Source organism: Podarcis bocagei (genome assembly GCF_964188305.1).
Source record: "Podarcis bocagei genome assembly, chromosome: 10".
NCBI classification, from domain to species: domain Eukaryota; kingdom Metazoa; phylum Chordata; class Lepidosauria; order Squamata; family Lacertidae; genus Podarcis; species Podarcis bocagei.
The window spans coordinates 14,195,084-14,208,560 of NC_138135.1; the positions used below are offsets into that span (position 1 = coordinate 14,195,084).

Consider the following 13,477-nt stretch of genomic DNA (forward strand, 5'->3'; position numbering starts at 1 on the left):
ACAAATCAGTAAGGCTTGGCAGGTAAAGCCCTGGGATTTGGTGCAATTTTCCAAGGCATGCCAAGCGACTTGCTGCAGGCAGCCAGCTAGCTAAATAGGTAGGCTGCACTTACGAAACACCTTTGCAACCCATTGCAGCCTAATACACAAACACACAACACAGCTGACTGCACCGCATACATAGGTACACACAGATAAAGATTTTGTAACACGCCCTTCTTCCTCCTCACCAGCCAATAACAGAGTAGGTGCCTGTTATTTTGGAACCTGCCTTGGGCAGAGAAGTTGAATTGCATGTACGTCCTGGAAACAGCAAAAGCAGGAAGGGCTGGAGACAGAGAGAGGGGTAAGAGGGTTGTGTTTGTGTGTGTATGGGGCGGGGGGGACCGTGTACAAAGGGGGGAGGATATTTGGGGGCAGTGGACGGGGTCCCCACTGTATAATTATCCTGCCCCCCCAATTTTTTTTGAAAGGCCTAATACTACATTAATGACTGCTGGCTGTTAAAACCAAGGGGTGGTGGTAGTTATTCCAGAAGTATTAATTCAGAGTATTTTTTTTAAGAAGTGGCATTATGCTTCATCATTTATGTAACGCATAAAACACTGACGTTGTAATTCATTCGTCTATTTGTAAATCCAGTTCCGGATCGCCTTATTGGTTTTATGGTATATATTGTGTTTGATCAGCATCCCTTTGGCTCATCGGATTTTGTAGGATAATTATCGGAGTTCTGTGCAGCGGTCCGAAATGCTTTACAGGGTGATGTAAATGGATCTCGCATACGATCAGTTTCAATTCTGCATGGCTGTCACATTTCTCGGCAAAAGGGAAGAGGGGAAAACCACACACGCACCATCCTTACCTCGTGTGACTTGTTCCTGGTACGTTTTCGCGTCATTTATAGTTTCCACAGCATTTAAAGGTAACTGTTTTGTTATTTACATCATCTTGACAGATCGCCACTTTATTCACCAACACGGCATGCTCCTCCCATAGACAAACGTACTTTACAGTCTTTTTAAAAATCCCAATAACCTGCTTCCCGGGTGATTTTTGGTGCCTTCAGGCCGTCGTTCATCCGCCTTGATTTATTTTGCCACCGTCTTTTATTAATAATGACAGGTCGGGATTCTTTTCATTTTGATAACCCACCGCTAAAAAAACGAAACAGAAACCCCACAACCATCACCTGCCCAGTTCAAAGCAGCTGCATTTTTATTTTTTAAAAAACGCATTTTAGAAGTGCCAACTCGACCGTCTGTGCGTGTTTACTTGGAAGCAAGCCACCCCCTCCGCCCCGCCCCGGCGCTCAGCGGGTATTGGGAGGGCAGCGCGGAACCTGCTGCAGCGTGCCTATCAATTACTGTAAAGAAATAAAAATATTTAATATATATATATATATATCAATCCCTCCTTGCTGCATGCCCGGTTTGCAACGCGCGCTTACTCGGATGCAAAACCCCCGTGCGTGCAATGGAGGCTTGCTTTGCTCCCAAGGAAGCGTGCAAACGGTTGGCAGAGCTCCGCCGTTTTATATAACCGGGTCTGGTGCATCTACACGGCGCGCGGCTGCTGCAGCTGGCGCGAGGGAGAAGCGAATCTTGCAGCAAGAATCCCGGGCTGCGGCTCCTCTCCAGCCCCGCCCACTCCTCCTCCTCGCCCCGCCCACCCCTGCTCTGCCTGCTCAGGCCGCCGAATCGAGCTCCCGAGGGTATCGATGGCTCCCTCTCTCTCTCTCACACTCTCTTTTTTAAAGCGCACCCCTTCATCCTCTTCTCGGCGCTCGGCAGCGCCAGCCCCGGCTCCGGCCATTTCGCGCAGCGGCGGCGGCGCCTCCGGAGAGACCCGGGAGGAGGAGGAAGAGGAGGTAGGTGCTCCCCAAGGGGCTGGGTGGGGGGGGTGCCTTCTCCAGAGGAAGCCCCGGGACCTGTTTGCATCCCGCGGGAAAGTGACCCGGGGTTCAGGGGCGCCTCCCACTTCTCTCCCCCCCCCCCAGCCGCTTCTGCCCCGGGACTTAGTGGCAGCCGCGCCTTGAGAAGCCTCGCCTTTCTCTGCCCCGGGACCTAGTGGCATCCCGGGATGAGCCCCTGCCCCGGGTCTACTGGCACTGATTCGGGGGTTTAGCCGCCTCCCGCACAGCTGGCTCTGCCCCGGGACTTAGTGGGCAGCCCTTGCCCCGGGACTTAGTGGGAGCCCCTGCCCGCCCCTGACCCGGGACTTAGTGGGAGCCCCTGCCCGCCCCTGACCCGGGACTTAGTGGGAGCCCCTGCCTGCCCCGGGACTTAGTGGGCAGCCCCTGCCCGCCCCTGACCCGGGACTTAGTGGGAGCCTCTCCCTGCCCCGGGACTTAGTGGGCAGCCCCTGCCCGGGGACTTAGTGGAAGCCCTCCCCCTTCGGCCGCCTCTGCCCCGGGACTTAGTGGGCAGCCGTGCCTTCAAAAGCTTCGCCTTTCTCTGCCCCGGGACCTAGTGGCATCCCGGGATGAGCCCCTGCCCCAGGTCTACTGGCACTGATTCGGGGGTTTAGCCGCCTCCCGCCCAGCTGGCTCTGCCCCGGGACTTAGTGGGCAGCCCTTGCCCCGGGACTTAGTGGCAGCCCCTGCCCGCCCCTGACCCGGGACTTAGTGGGAGCCCCTGCCCGCCCCTGCCCCGGGACTTAGTGGGAGCCTCTCCCTGCCCCGGGACTTAGTGGGAGCCCCTGTCTGCCCCGGGACTTAGTGGGCAGCCCCTGCCCGCGACTTAGTGGGGAGCCCCTGCCCGGGGACTTAGTGGAAGCCCTCCCCCTTCGGCTGCCTCTGCCCCGGGACTTAGTGGGCAGCCCCTGCCCGCGACTTAGTGGGGAGCCCCTGCCCGGGCACTTAGTGGAAGCCCTCCCCCTTCGGCCGCCTCTGCTCTGGGACTTAGTGGGCAGCCGCGCCTTCAAAAGCTTCACCTTTCCCTGCCCCAGGACCTAGTGGCATCCCGGGATGAGCCCCTGCCCCAGGTCTACTGGCACTGATTCGGGGGTTTAGCCGCCTCCCGCCCAGCTGGCTCTGCCCCGGGACCTAGTGGTATGAAGAAGCCCCCCACCCCCATTCGCCTCTGCTCCGGGACTTAGTAGCCTCCGCGAGAAACAGCCGCGCCCTCTCCCGGCGTTGGGACTCGGTGGGCTCCCCGTGCGAAGAAGCCCCCGAAGCCAGCCGCTTCTGCCCCCGGACCTAGTGGCATGCTGCTGCCGCCCGCGCCCTTTCACTTGGGTCTTTCCCCTCCCTGCTCTGCTTGTCCTTCATTGCGGGGCTTCTCCACCCCCTCCCCTCGTCCGTCTTCGAAGGAAATAAACGTGGGGGGGGGGGGGGAAGAGAAAATGAATGAAAATGGGGGGGGGACACACGCGCGCGCGATGGTGACTCTTCCTTGTTTCAAAATGGCAAAAATGGAAACATTCAAAAAGTTAGACATCTTTTCCTTCTCTCCTCCTTCCTCCTCCCCCTCTCCACTGCAAAGTCTTTCCTGGTGGTTCAGCTTTCCGGAGAGTCATTCCGGCTCCCATATAGGGCGGCGGGGATACTTTTTGAGTGTGTTTTTGGTGGGGTGCCTGCCTTCCTTCCCCACCACCCCTTGAAGGAAGTAAGGAAGGGGACCTTCCTGCCCCTTCCATCCTGGATGCGCCCCACTTCCTCCTCATCCCTCCCGGACATTGTTCCTCTCCTGCGTGGGGGTCCCCCTTCCTGGAAAATCTGCCTTCCATTTCCCCCCTTGGGGGGCAGTATTTTGCAAATATTCCTTTTGTGCTTCTGCCTGCTCTAATCTGTCGGAACCTTCATGCTTGCTATGTACATCCAACGAGATTTTATGTAGTCTCTTAGGTCCATCGGGAAAGAAGAGAGACCCTCCTGATACCCCAGGGATAGGGGGTCTTTTTGATCTTAAGGCATGAGATTCTTAATCTCAGGGCCATGGGTTCGAGTGGCTGCGGAACCCAGCCAGATGAGTGGGGTATAAATAATAAAGTTGTTGTTGATGAGCGGGGTATAAATAATAAAGTTGTTGATGAGCGGGGTATAAATAATAAAGTTGTTGTTGATGAGCGGGATATAAATAATAAAGTTGTTGATGAGCGGGGTATAAATAATAAAGTTGTTGTTGATGAGCGGGGTATAAATAATAAAGTTGTTGTTGATGAGCGGGATATAAATAATAAAGTTGTTGATGAGCGGGATATAAATAATAAAGTTGTTGTTGATGAGTGGGGTACAGATAATAAAGTTGTTGTTGTTGATGAGCGGGATATAAATAATAAAGTTGTTGTTGATGAGTGGGATATAAATAATAAAGTTGCTGTTGTTGTTCTTGTTGTTGTTACTATTATTTGAGCCTCAGGTTAGGCAAAAGGTTCCTTCATTGCAGGGGGTTGGACCGGATGATCCCGGGGGTCCTTTCCAACTGTATAATTCCATTGTGGGTGGAGTAACAGACAAAAAGTGGGTGGGGCCAGAGGCAAAAGGGGGCGGGGCTGCCTTATACTCCACAAGCCCATTTGGCTGAGTGTCCTCTGCACTGACTGGCAGCTGTTCCCCAGCGTATCAGGCAGGGGTCTCTATTAGCCCCTACCTGGAGATGCCTGGGATTGAGCCCAGATCTTCTACCTGCAAAACACTGAGAGATGAATATGTGCAAATATTGGGGATGAGGAGTTTAAACTTTAAACCAAACGAAACTTTTGTTTTCTATACAGTGGTGCCTTGGTTCTCAAACGCCTTGGTACTCAAACAACTTGGAACCCAAACACTGCAAACCCGGATGTAAGTGTTCCGGTTTGCGAACATTTTGAGTGTTACGCTTCCGTTTTGTGTGTTACGCTGAGGTCTGTCTGTTTTTGCTCTTTATTTTGTGTTTTTGCGGCTCTTTTTCGTTTTGTTTTGCTGACTGTGTGGAACCCAGTTCAACTACTGATTGATTGTGTGACTGCAGCACATTGTTTATTGCTTCCATTTTATGGATCGGTGGTCTCGTTAGATAGTAAAATTCATGTTACGTTATTGTTTTAGGGGTTGTTTTTAAAAGTCTGGAACCGATTAATCCATTTTGCATTACTTTCTATGGGAAAGCACACCTTGGTTTTGGAACGCTTTGGTTTTGGAACGGACTTCCGGAACAGTTTAAGTTTGAGAACCAAGGTACCACTGTATTGGGCAAATCTAGATGCCGAGTAGTACTGAAGACCTTGTGGATGTGCCATTTCCCTGTTCTTGCGGCGAGTGGCCTGCCTGCCCCTTGCTGTAACCAGAGTATGCAGGGTGGTAAAGGTTTTTGCGGAGTCCCTGTGGTTCAAATTGGAGAGGTCCTGAGTGCTGGATATGCAGAAATGGCCATATTGCCAGTGGGGGAATTCCTGAGAGGTTAAAGCTTCCCACCACCCTGTCTGTAGATGGCTTCTGTAATGTTTATTAACGTTCTGTAATGATTATTTCCTATTTTTTAAATGTGGCAAGCTCGGCTAGGATAAAGTATAATCCGGCAAAGGCTTTGTTCGTTCTTTCTCCAAGCAGCTCAGCCTGGTGAAAAATGTCTGTGTAGCTCTAAAGCTCACCTGTGGTATTTTAAAAGTCTGGCTTGTGCAAGAAAAGACACTGGCTCATTGCATAGACATCGTGTGAACTGGGTTTGGATGTGTTTGTTGTGACAGCTCCAGTCCTTGCACCTTCCAAAGGCTGCTGGATGTGGTTGTGGAACCTTTGAGAATTGTAGAGTTGGAAGGGACCCTGACGGTCATCTATCCCAACCCCTTGCAATGCAGCAACCTCAGCCAACGCATTCTAGAGTTGCAGGGATGGAGGGAACTTATGACCCTTTTAGATGCCCGTTGGACTCTAGCTCCCATCATCCCTGGTGACCAAGATGAACTTTAGCCAAGTGGAGAGTGTCGTATTAAGCTACCCTTGTTCTATTGTTCCAGGCATCATAAAGGTGTTTTTCAGCACTACTAACATTTTCTACCAATTCTTACGGTGTCTTCTTGAGGTTTTGGACCACAACTCCCATCAGCACCAGCTTCCATGCCCAATAGTCAGCCGTAATCACACATGTTGAAATGTTTTTGGATGTGGATTTTTATGTGGATGCAGATGAATGTGGAATGGTCACGAAGAGATCAGTTATGATGGGCAACTTCCCCTGAAAAATGCTTTGCCCGCTGGTATCTATCTTCTCTTTCTTTGTACAGGGTTGTATTGGGGCCATGTTGTCCATGCCCAGAGCTCAAGCTGAGGCTCAGCAGGTCTGCTTAGTGCACAGTTGAGCTGGCTGCACACCTTGCAACATGCGCCAGAATTCTCTGCAACTTGCAGAGGTTCCATCAAGAGTTTTATCTGGCAGGCAAGTCCAAAGCAGAAACGGTTCCTTGAAGGCTGAAAAACTGAAAAGCACTTGGCTGGTATCTTCAAGTTTGGAAGTGAGAAACATCGACTCTAATCCCAGTTTATCCCGTATTGGCTTTGGGGAAGCGGCAGCCGCAATGTGTTTCCGCCTAACCTACGCCACGTAATCTGTTATGAATTTATTAAAAGCTCTGCTGAGTAAGTTTTATCAGTTTGATGAAGAAAGAAAATAGGATGTTTTTCTCTGTTAGATTAGCATCTGAACCAAGTAATATGGAACTTGTGACTTTCATTTAATTTCAGCAGGCGCTGCATCATAATAATGATGTGTTTCTCAAGTTCAAAGTACAAGAAAGGTCCCTCTTTGGTATATATTGGCTCATAAATTACCTAACTAGATAAAAACGGACTTTAATAGGAGAGAACATGACGGCCAACAGCAGCCCTACAATAATATTGTTTGAAGTCGTAAATTTAAAAATAGGTTTTGCTGGTGCCATCAGAGTAAATGCATTTTTTTTTTATAGATAAGACATTCGACATTCAAGTGTTCATGATTAAAAAAAAGTCAAGTAACTTGATAGCAGTTGTGTGTGTGTGTGTGTGTGTGTCGGTGATACTTTTTGAAAATTGTGTTTTAATTTTGGTGGTCTGATTTACTATAAATTGCTGTGGAATCTTTTCGAGTGTAAAGTGATATACAGCATTATTTTGTTGTTGTTTAGTCGTTTAGTCGTGTCTGACTCTTCGTGACCCCATGAACCAGAGCACGCCAGGCACTCCTGTCTTCCACTGCCTCCCGCACTTTGGTCAAACTTATGCTGGTAGCTTCGAGAACACTGTCCAACCATCTCGTCCTCCGTCGTCCCCTTCTCCTTGTGCCTCCATCTTTCCCAACATCAGGGTCTTTTCCAGGGAGTCTTCTCTTCTCATGAGGTGGCCAAAGTATTGGAGCCTCAGCTTCAGGATCTGTCCTTCCAGTGAGCACTCAGGGCTGATTTCCTTCAGAATGGATAGGTTTGATCTTCTTGCAGTCCATGGGACTCTCAAGAGTCTCCTCCAGCACCAGAATTCAAAAGCATCAATTCTTCAGCGATCAGCCTTCTTTATGGTCCAGCTCTCACTTCCATACGTCACTACTGGGAAAACCATAGTTTTAACTATACGGACCTTTGTTGGTAAGGTGATGTCTCTGCTTTTTAAGATGCTGTCTAGGTCTAGGGACGCGGGTGGCGCTGTGGGTAAAACCTCAGTGCCTAGGACTTGCTGATCGCAAGGTTGGCGGTTCGAATTCCCACGGCGGGGTGAGCTCCCATCGTTCGGTCCCAGCTCCTGCCCACCTAGGAGTTCGAAAGCACCCCTAAGTGCAAGTAGATAAATAGGTACCGCTTTATAGCGGGAAGGTAAACGGCGTTTCTGTGTGCGGCGCTGGTGCTGGCTCGCCAGTTGCAGCTTCGTCACGCTGTAAAATCTTTCACTGCCTCCATTTCTTCCCCTTCTATTTGCCAGGAGGTGATGGGCCCAGTAGCCATGATTTTTGTTTTTTTTTGATGTTGAGCTTCAAACCATATTTTGCGCTCCTATTTCACCCTCATTAAAAGGTTCTTTAATTCCTCCTCACAGCATTATTAGGTATGTAAACAGCTCTAAAGTGATTCCTGAACCTGATTCAGTGAGTACACTGGCCTTGGAATCAGGAAACCATGGCTCAGATCCCTCTTACTCACATAGGCCATGGTGGAGCTGTCTTTAGTTAATTTCTGTCGCTTTCGAGGCATGTTGCCAGGGGCTGTGCTTCTGGCCAATGCTCTCAATACGGCAAGCCCACAACTTATGAACATTTAACTTGTGTACATTCAGCTTTACGCGCATAGCAATTTTTTTTTTTAAAAAAAGGGTATTGGAAAACTGGGCAGGGATCCAGGAAAATTGACTTTGGCAACCCCACCTGCCATTGAACCCAATGTGTTTTGATAATAAGCGATTTTGGCTCAAGGTTTGATCCCTGGAACACAGCCCCTGCTCAGTGAGCTGCAGGCTTACTGTACAATAAATGCCTCTGCTTCTGGCGCCTGATGACATAGAATAATAGAACTGTAGAGTTGGAAGAGACTCCAAGGGTCATCTAGTTCAACCCCCTGCAATGCGGGAATCTCAACAAAAGCATCCCTGACAGATGGCCACCCAACCTCTGCTTAAAAACCTCCAAGGAAGGAGAGACCACCACTTTCTGAGGGAGTCCGTTCCACTGTCAAACACCTCTTACTGTCAGAAAGTTCTTCCTGATGTTTATTAGGAATCTCCTTTCTTGTAACTTTAAGCCAAGCATAGACAAACTCGGCCCTCCAGATGTTTTGGGACTACAACTCCCATCCCTAGCTAACAGGACCAGTGGTCAGGGATGATGGGGGTTGTAGTCCAAAACATCTGGAGGGCCGAGTTTGCCCATGCATTTGCCTGCTTTAAGCCATTCCAAAAAATAATAATAAAATAAAATAAAATAAAAATAAAATAAAATAAATGTCAATGGGATTTGGGGTTGGGGAGAGAGAAGGTTCTTCTGATTCAAAAAGTCCTTGACTTTATTTCCTGAGGAAGGGGAATCTGACACCAGGGTACATTCATGGCAGCCGCTTGGCACCTCCCCCCAAAAAAGGGATGCGAGAGCACATAATCACGTAATATTTGAATGTGCCAATTTATATGTACAGGTTTGGATTGAGGCATCATTTAAATGCCATGCAATACATCTTGCCATAGTGTGGAAGGCTGTGTCTGCTGTTTAGATGTCCACAGTTGGTGGGCTGTGCCCCATTTCTCACTCCTTAGTGGACGTCCTAGGCTGAACAGCCCTCCAAGCAGTGCGTATCTATGATGATGATGATGATGATGATGTTAGTTGCTGTATCTTACCCAGGTCAATTAAAAGCGACTTACAACCAAACTGATGCCATTTGACTGATGCCATGAATACCAGCAGGAATTGGGGGGGGGGGGGAGAGAGAAGGTTGCTGCTCCCTCCTTCCCTTGGCACTTCTTGGCCCAGTAATTTTTGGACACTAAATGTATTTATGGAATTTTAAAGGTAAAGGGACGCCTGACAGTCCAGTCGCGAACGACTCTGGGGTTGCGGCGCTCATCTCGCTTTACAGGCCAAGGGAGCCGACATTTGTCTGCTCCGCAGTTTTTCCGGGTCATGTGGCAGGCATGACTAAGCTGCTTCTTGCGCAACAGAACACTGACACCAGAGCATTGCATGGAAATGCTGTTTACCTTCCCGCTGGAGCGGGAATTTATTTGCATTTTTTGTGTGCTTTCGAACTGCTAGATCGGCAGGAGCAGGGACCAAACAACGGGAGCTCACCCCGTCACGGGGATTCGAACCGCTGACCTTCTGATCGGCAAGCCCAGGAGGCTCAGCAGTTTAGACCACAGCACCACCCGTGCCCTTTATGGAATTTTAGGGATGGTGATTTAACGTCTCCTGAATAGATCTGGAAAAATACATGAAGGTGGTCAGTTATATACTTGGAATCTTAAAGTAATTCCTGCTAGCCCTTCTTTTTGAATGTGTTTGAAGCACAACTCTTGCATTGTCTGATCTCTGTGGCATTGTTGCACCAACATGCTCATTGGCGTAGTGAGATGACCAAAACTTGAGTATTTGTGTCACTTGGTGTTTCCTTTGGAGGTCATCTGAATGAATGGCTGCAATTTGGCCAAAGCTATACAGTGCCACCTGCCAGTTACTTTGATCTCCACTACTGAGACGGTTGAATTTTCAGTTGTACATGCCATTTTCAATGAGATTGAGTGTGGCAGGATGGCAAACACTCTTTTGAACGCTGCTGGTCATACAGTGGTACCTCGGGCTAAGTACTTAATTTGTTCTGGAGGTCCATTCTTAACCTGAAACTGTTCTTAACCTGAAGCACCACTTTAGCTAATGGGGCCTCCCACTACTGCCGCGCCGCCAGAGCACGATTTCTGTTCTCATCCTGAAGCAAAGTTCTTAACCCAAGGTACTATTTCTGGGTTAGAGGAGTCTGTAACCTGAAGTGTATGTAACCTGAGGTACCACTGTATGTACAGAATGTGCCATGTATGTGCATGCTCTGAATATTCTAATTTTGCATTGTGAATGTCATGCTTTACTGGCTGAGCTAAAGGAATGGTAGTCGAGTTTAGTGAGCCCTTTGGTCTGGAATTATGTTCCGTATTTATTTACTCTAATTATGTGAGAAATAGCTTAGCCGTATATAGTAAAAAGAACAGCAAAGAGCCTTGTGGCTCCCTGAAGACTAACAAATATGGAACAGCTGCATATTCTTGGATTGCCGGGGGTTGGACTAGAGGATCTTCAGGGTCCCTTCAAACTCTGTCATTCTATGATTCTATTAAATGCAACCCAATCTTTCTAGGATTGTGGGAGGAGCAGGTTGTCCCATGTGGTGGAGACCACCAGTCGCCTTCTGCTGAGCCATGTCTGTGGTTTGGCAGGACTGAGGGAGTGGCAGAGTCAGGCCTTTGCAGCAGCATTGGTGTGAGTGCCAGACACGTTTTCATGGTGTGCTGGCGCAACCCGGACCTTGCTGCCGCTTCGACCCTTCTGGCAGGCGAAGGAGGCCATTGCTGTGGCTTCACCCCACTAGGTGAACCACTCTTACGTTCAGATACATGAGACTGGGAGCAGCATGGTGTGTATGAGGGTATCAGAAATAACTGAAAAGCCAAAAGTCCAGTCAGAGACCAGCTTAGCTGTACATTACGGCTGGACGATATGTTGATAAACCGTCCAAAACTGGTTTCAAGTCCATATTGTAATATGAGTTTCATAATTTTTGACCTGGCAATATATCGTGAATCATGGTGTGTGTGTTTGTGTGCTTTGCAAAAATCACGGTGCACGAAAAACCGTGAAGCTGGCCAATGCCTTATTTCAGACTTGGTGATATATCAGTATATCACAATGTATAGCTGGTGATATATTGTGATGTTGAAAACCAGATATTGCCCATCCCTACTGTACAACCCTAAAAGCAAATTAATTTCAATGGCCAATTAAACAAGGTGACGAAAGAAACATCCCAGCATTGGTGGTGTAAGGAGTGCAATCAAAAATCCACAATCTCGATTCAAGACCCAGCTGACATACCTGCCTGATGAATTGCAGTTCAGCCCCCTGGTGTTTCCTTTTGAAGTTAGTTTGTTCTAAGGTGGTTAAATGCAAGGTTGGTTGGAGAGTGTCTTGGTATACAGAGATGCCCTCCTGGTTTCTGGAATATTGCCATTTCCGACGTTGGATTTGGAAAACGAAGCCATGCAAAGCTTTGCTTATTTGACGGCAGCGTCCATTTCTTGTGGTTTCTGTGTCTTTGGAACTGCAAATAAAGGCAACGAGAAGAGTTACCTGTAGCCAAAGGGCCTCCAGTGTTCCATTGAATAAAGCTGATATTTCTGCTTCACCTTCAACAGGCCTGCAGAAGATGACGGAATACAAGCTGGTCGTTGTTGGAGCTGGTGGTGTGGGCAAGAGTGCGCTGACGATACAGCTGATTCAGAACCATTTCGTAGATGAATACGACCCTACAATAGAGGTAAATGATTTCCTAATAAGTGAATAAGAGACCGCAAGGCAATGCAGGAATCTTGTTTTCTCCTTTTCCATCTTGACTAGGCTCTCCTAGGATGCATTTAGCTCTTGGGTTTTGCATATGTTCATAACGATAACAGAGATAAAGGATTAACCCCTTTTTTAACCTTTAATCGTCTATTAATTCTTCACGACTCTCTGTCAAAGGTGGATTGTTGATGTTCCTCTAGGCATGGAGCTGTGCTGTGTTCATGCTATTCACAGACTTGGGCCCATTCATTTCAATGACTCTGCTCTTGGTATAATTTAGTTCCCTAACAACCCATGGACTGTGGGAGTCATCTGGCAAAAGCCACTGGAGGAGGTGGATTTTCTCACTGGCTGACTTGCAGGGGACAAAAATGGTTTAACCCAGCAGCCTTCTTCCTTGAGTTGTGGAATTTCCCAAAACAGCTTCCGTTAGCAATGGGAATGCTCCCAGCAAATATAGGGTGGAAGATTAAGGGACGGGTCCCCAAATGCATGTTAAAAGCGTGTTCCTGGACCTGGAATGCATGCCTGATGTAGAGCACTGGTCTTCAGCAGGTGGGTGGGGACCCAGTACTGGGGCATGTGGGGTCTAAGGTAAAGGTAAAGGGATTCCTGACCATTAGGTCCAGTCGTGGCCGACTCTGGGGTTGTGGCGCTCATCTCACTTTATTGGCCGAGGGAGCCGGCGTACAGCTTCCTGCATGACTAAGCCACTTCTGGTGAACCAGAGCAGCGCACGGAAACGTTGTTTACCTTTCCGCCGGAGCTGTACCTATTTATCTACTCACACATTGACGTGCTTTCAAACTGCTAGGTGGGCAGGAGATGTGGGGTTCTAGTGTGGTGCAATGGGTCAGTGCGCCTGGTTGTTAACCAGAAGGTTTGCGGTTTGAGCCCCAGAGACGGCTGTGTGCAGGATTCCTGCATTGAGAGGGGTTGGACCAGATTTCATCTGGGGTCCCTTCCAACTCTATAATTCTATGAGTATTGCTTGCTGGTTGGTTTGTAAGTTGCGTTGGGCTGCCCCGGGCGACATAAAACGACTGACAAATTTAATAAACAAATAACAAACTGTATATACTCGAGTATAAGCCGATGTTTTCAGCACATTTTTTTATGCTGAAAAAAAGCCCCCTTTGGATTATACTCGAGTGAGGCAGCGGGATGAGCGGCCCGAAAGGAGCCCTTTCTTGCCGGTGGTCCTGCTGCTGGCCGCCTCTCGCAATGGCAGGCACAGGAGCTGCAGCTGGGAGAGGCACTGCGCTGCGCTGTTCCTCTCCCACGGGCACTGCGCTGCGCTGTTCCTCTCCCACGGGCACTGCGCTGCGCTGTTCCTCTCCCACGGGCACTGCGCTGCGCTGTTCCTCTCCCACGGGCACTGCGCTGCGCTGTTCCTCTCCCACGGGCACTGCGCTGCGCTGTTCCTCTCCCAAGGGCACCGCGCTGCGCTGTTCCTCTCCCACGGGCACCGCGCTGCGCTGTTCCTCTCCCACGGG

General features: G+C 49.1%; 2 protein-coding genes across 2 annotated transcripts in view; both read left to right on the top strand.

Moving 5' to 3' along the window:
* The window catches only part of DNAI7 (dynein axonemal intermediate chain 7), a 278,992-nt gene that overhangs the window by 194,991 nt on the left and 70,524 nt on the right, over window positions 1–13,477 (top strand). The window lies entirely within an intron of this gene.
* Window positions 208–13,477, top strand: part of KRAS (KRAS proto-oncogene, GTPase) — a 48,225-nt gene continuing 34,955 nt past the window's right edge. The window contains 2 exon segments of the mRNA XM_081210535.1: window positions 208–346; window positions 11,834–11,955. Coding sequence (XP_081066661.1) covers window positions 295–346; window positions 11,834–11,955 — 174 coding nt within the window. The 5' untranslated portion in view covers window positions 208–294.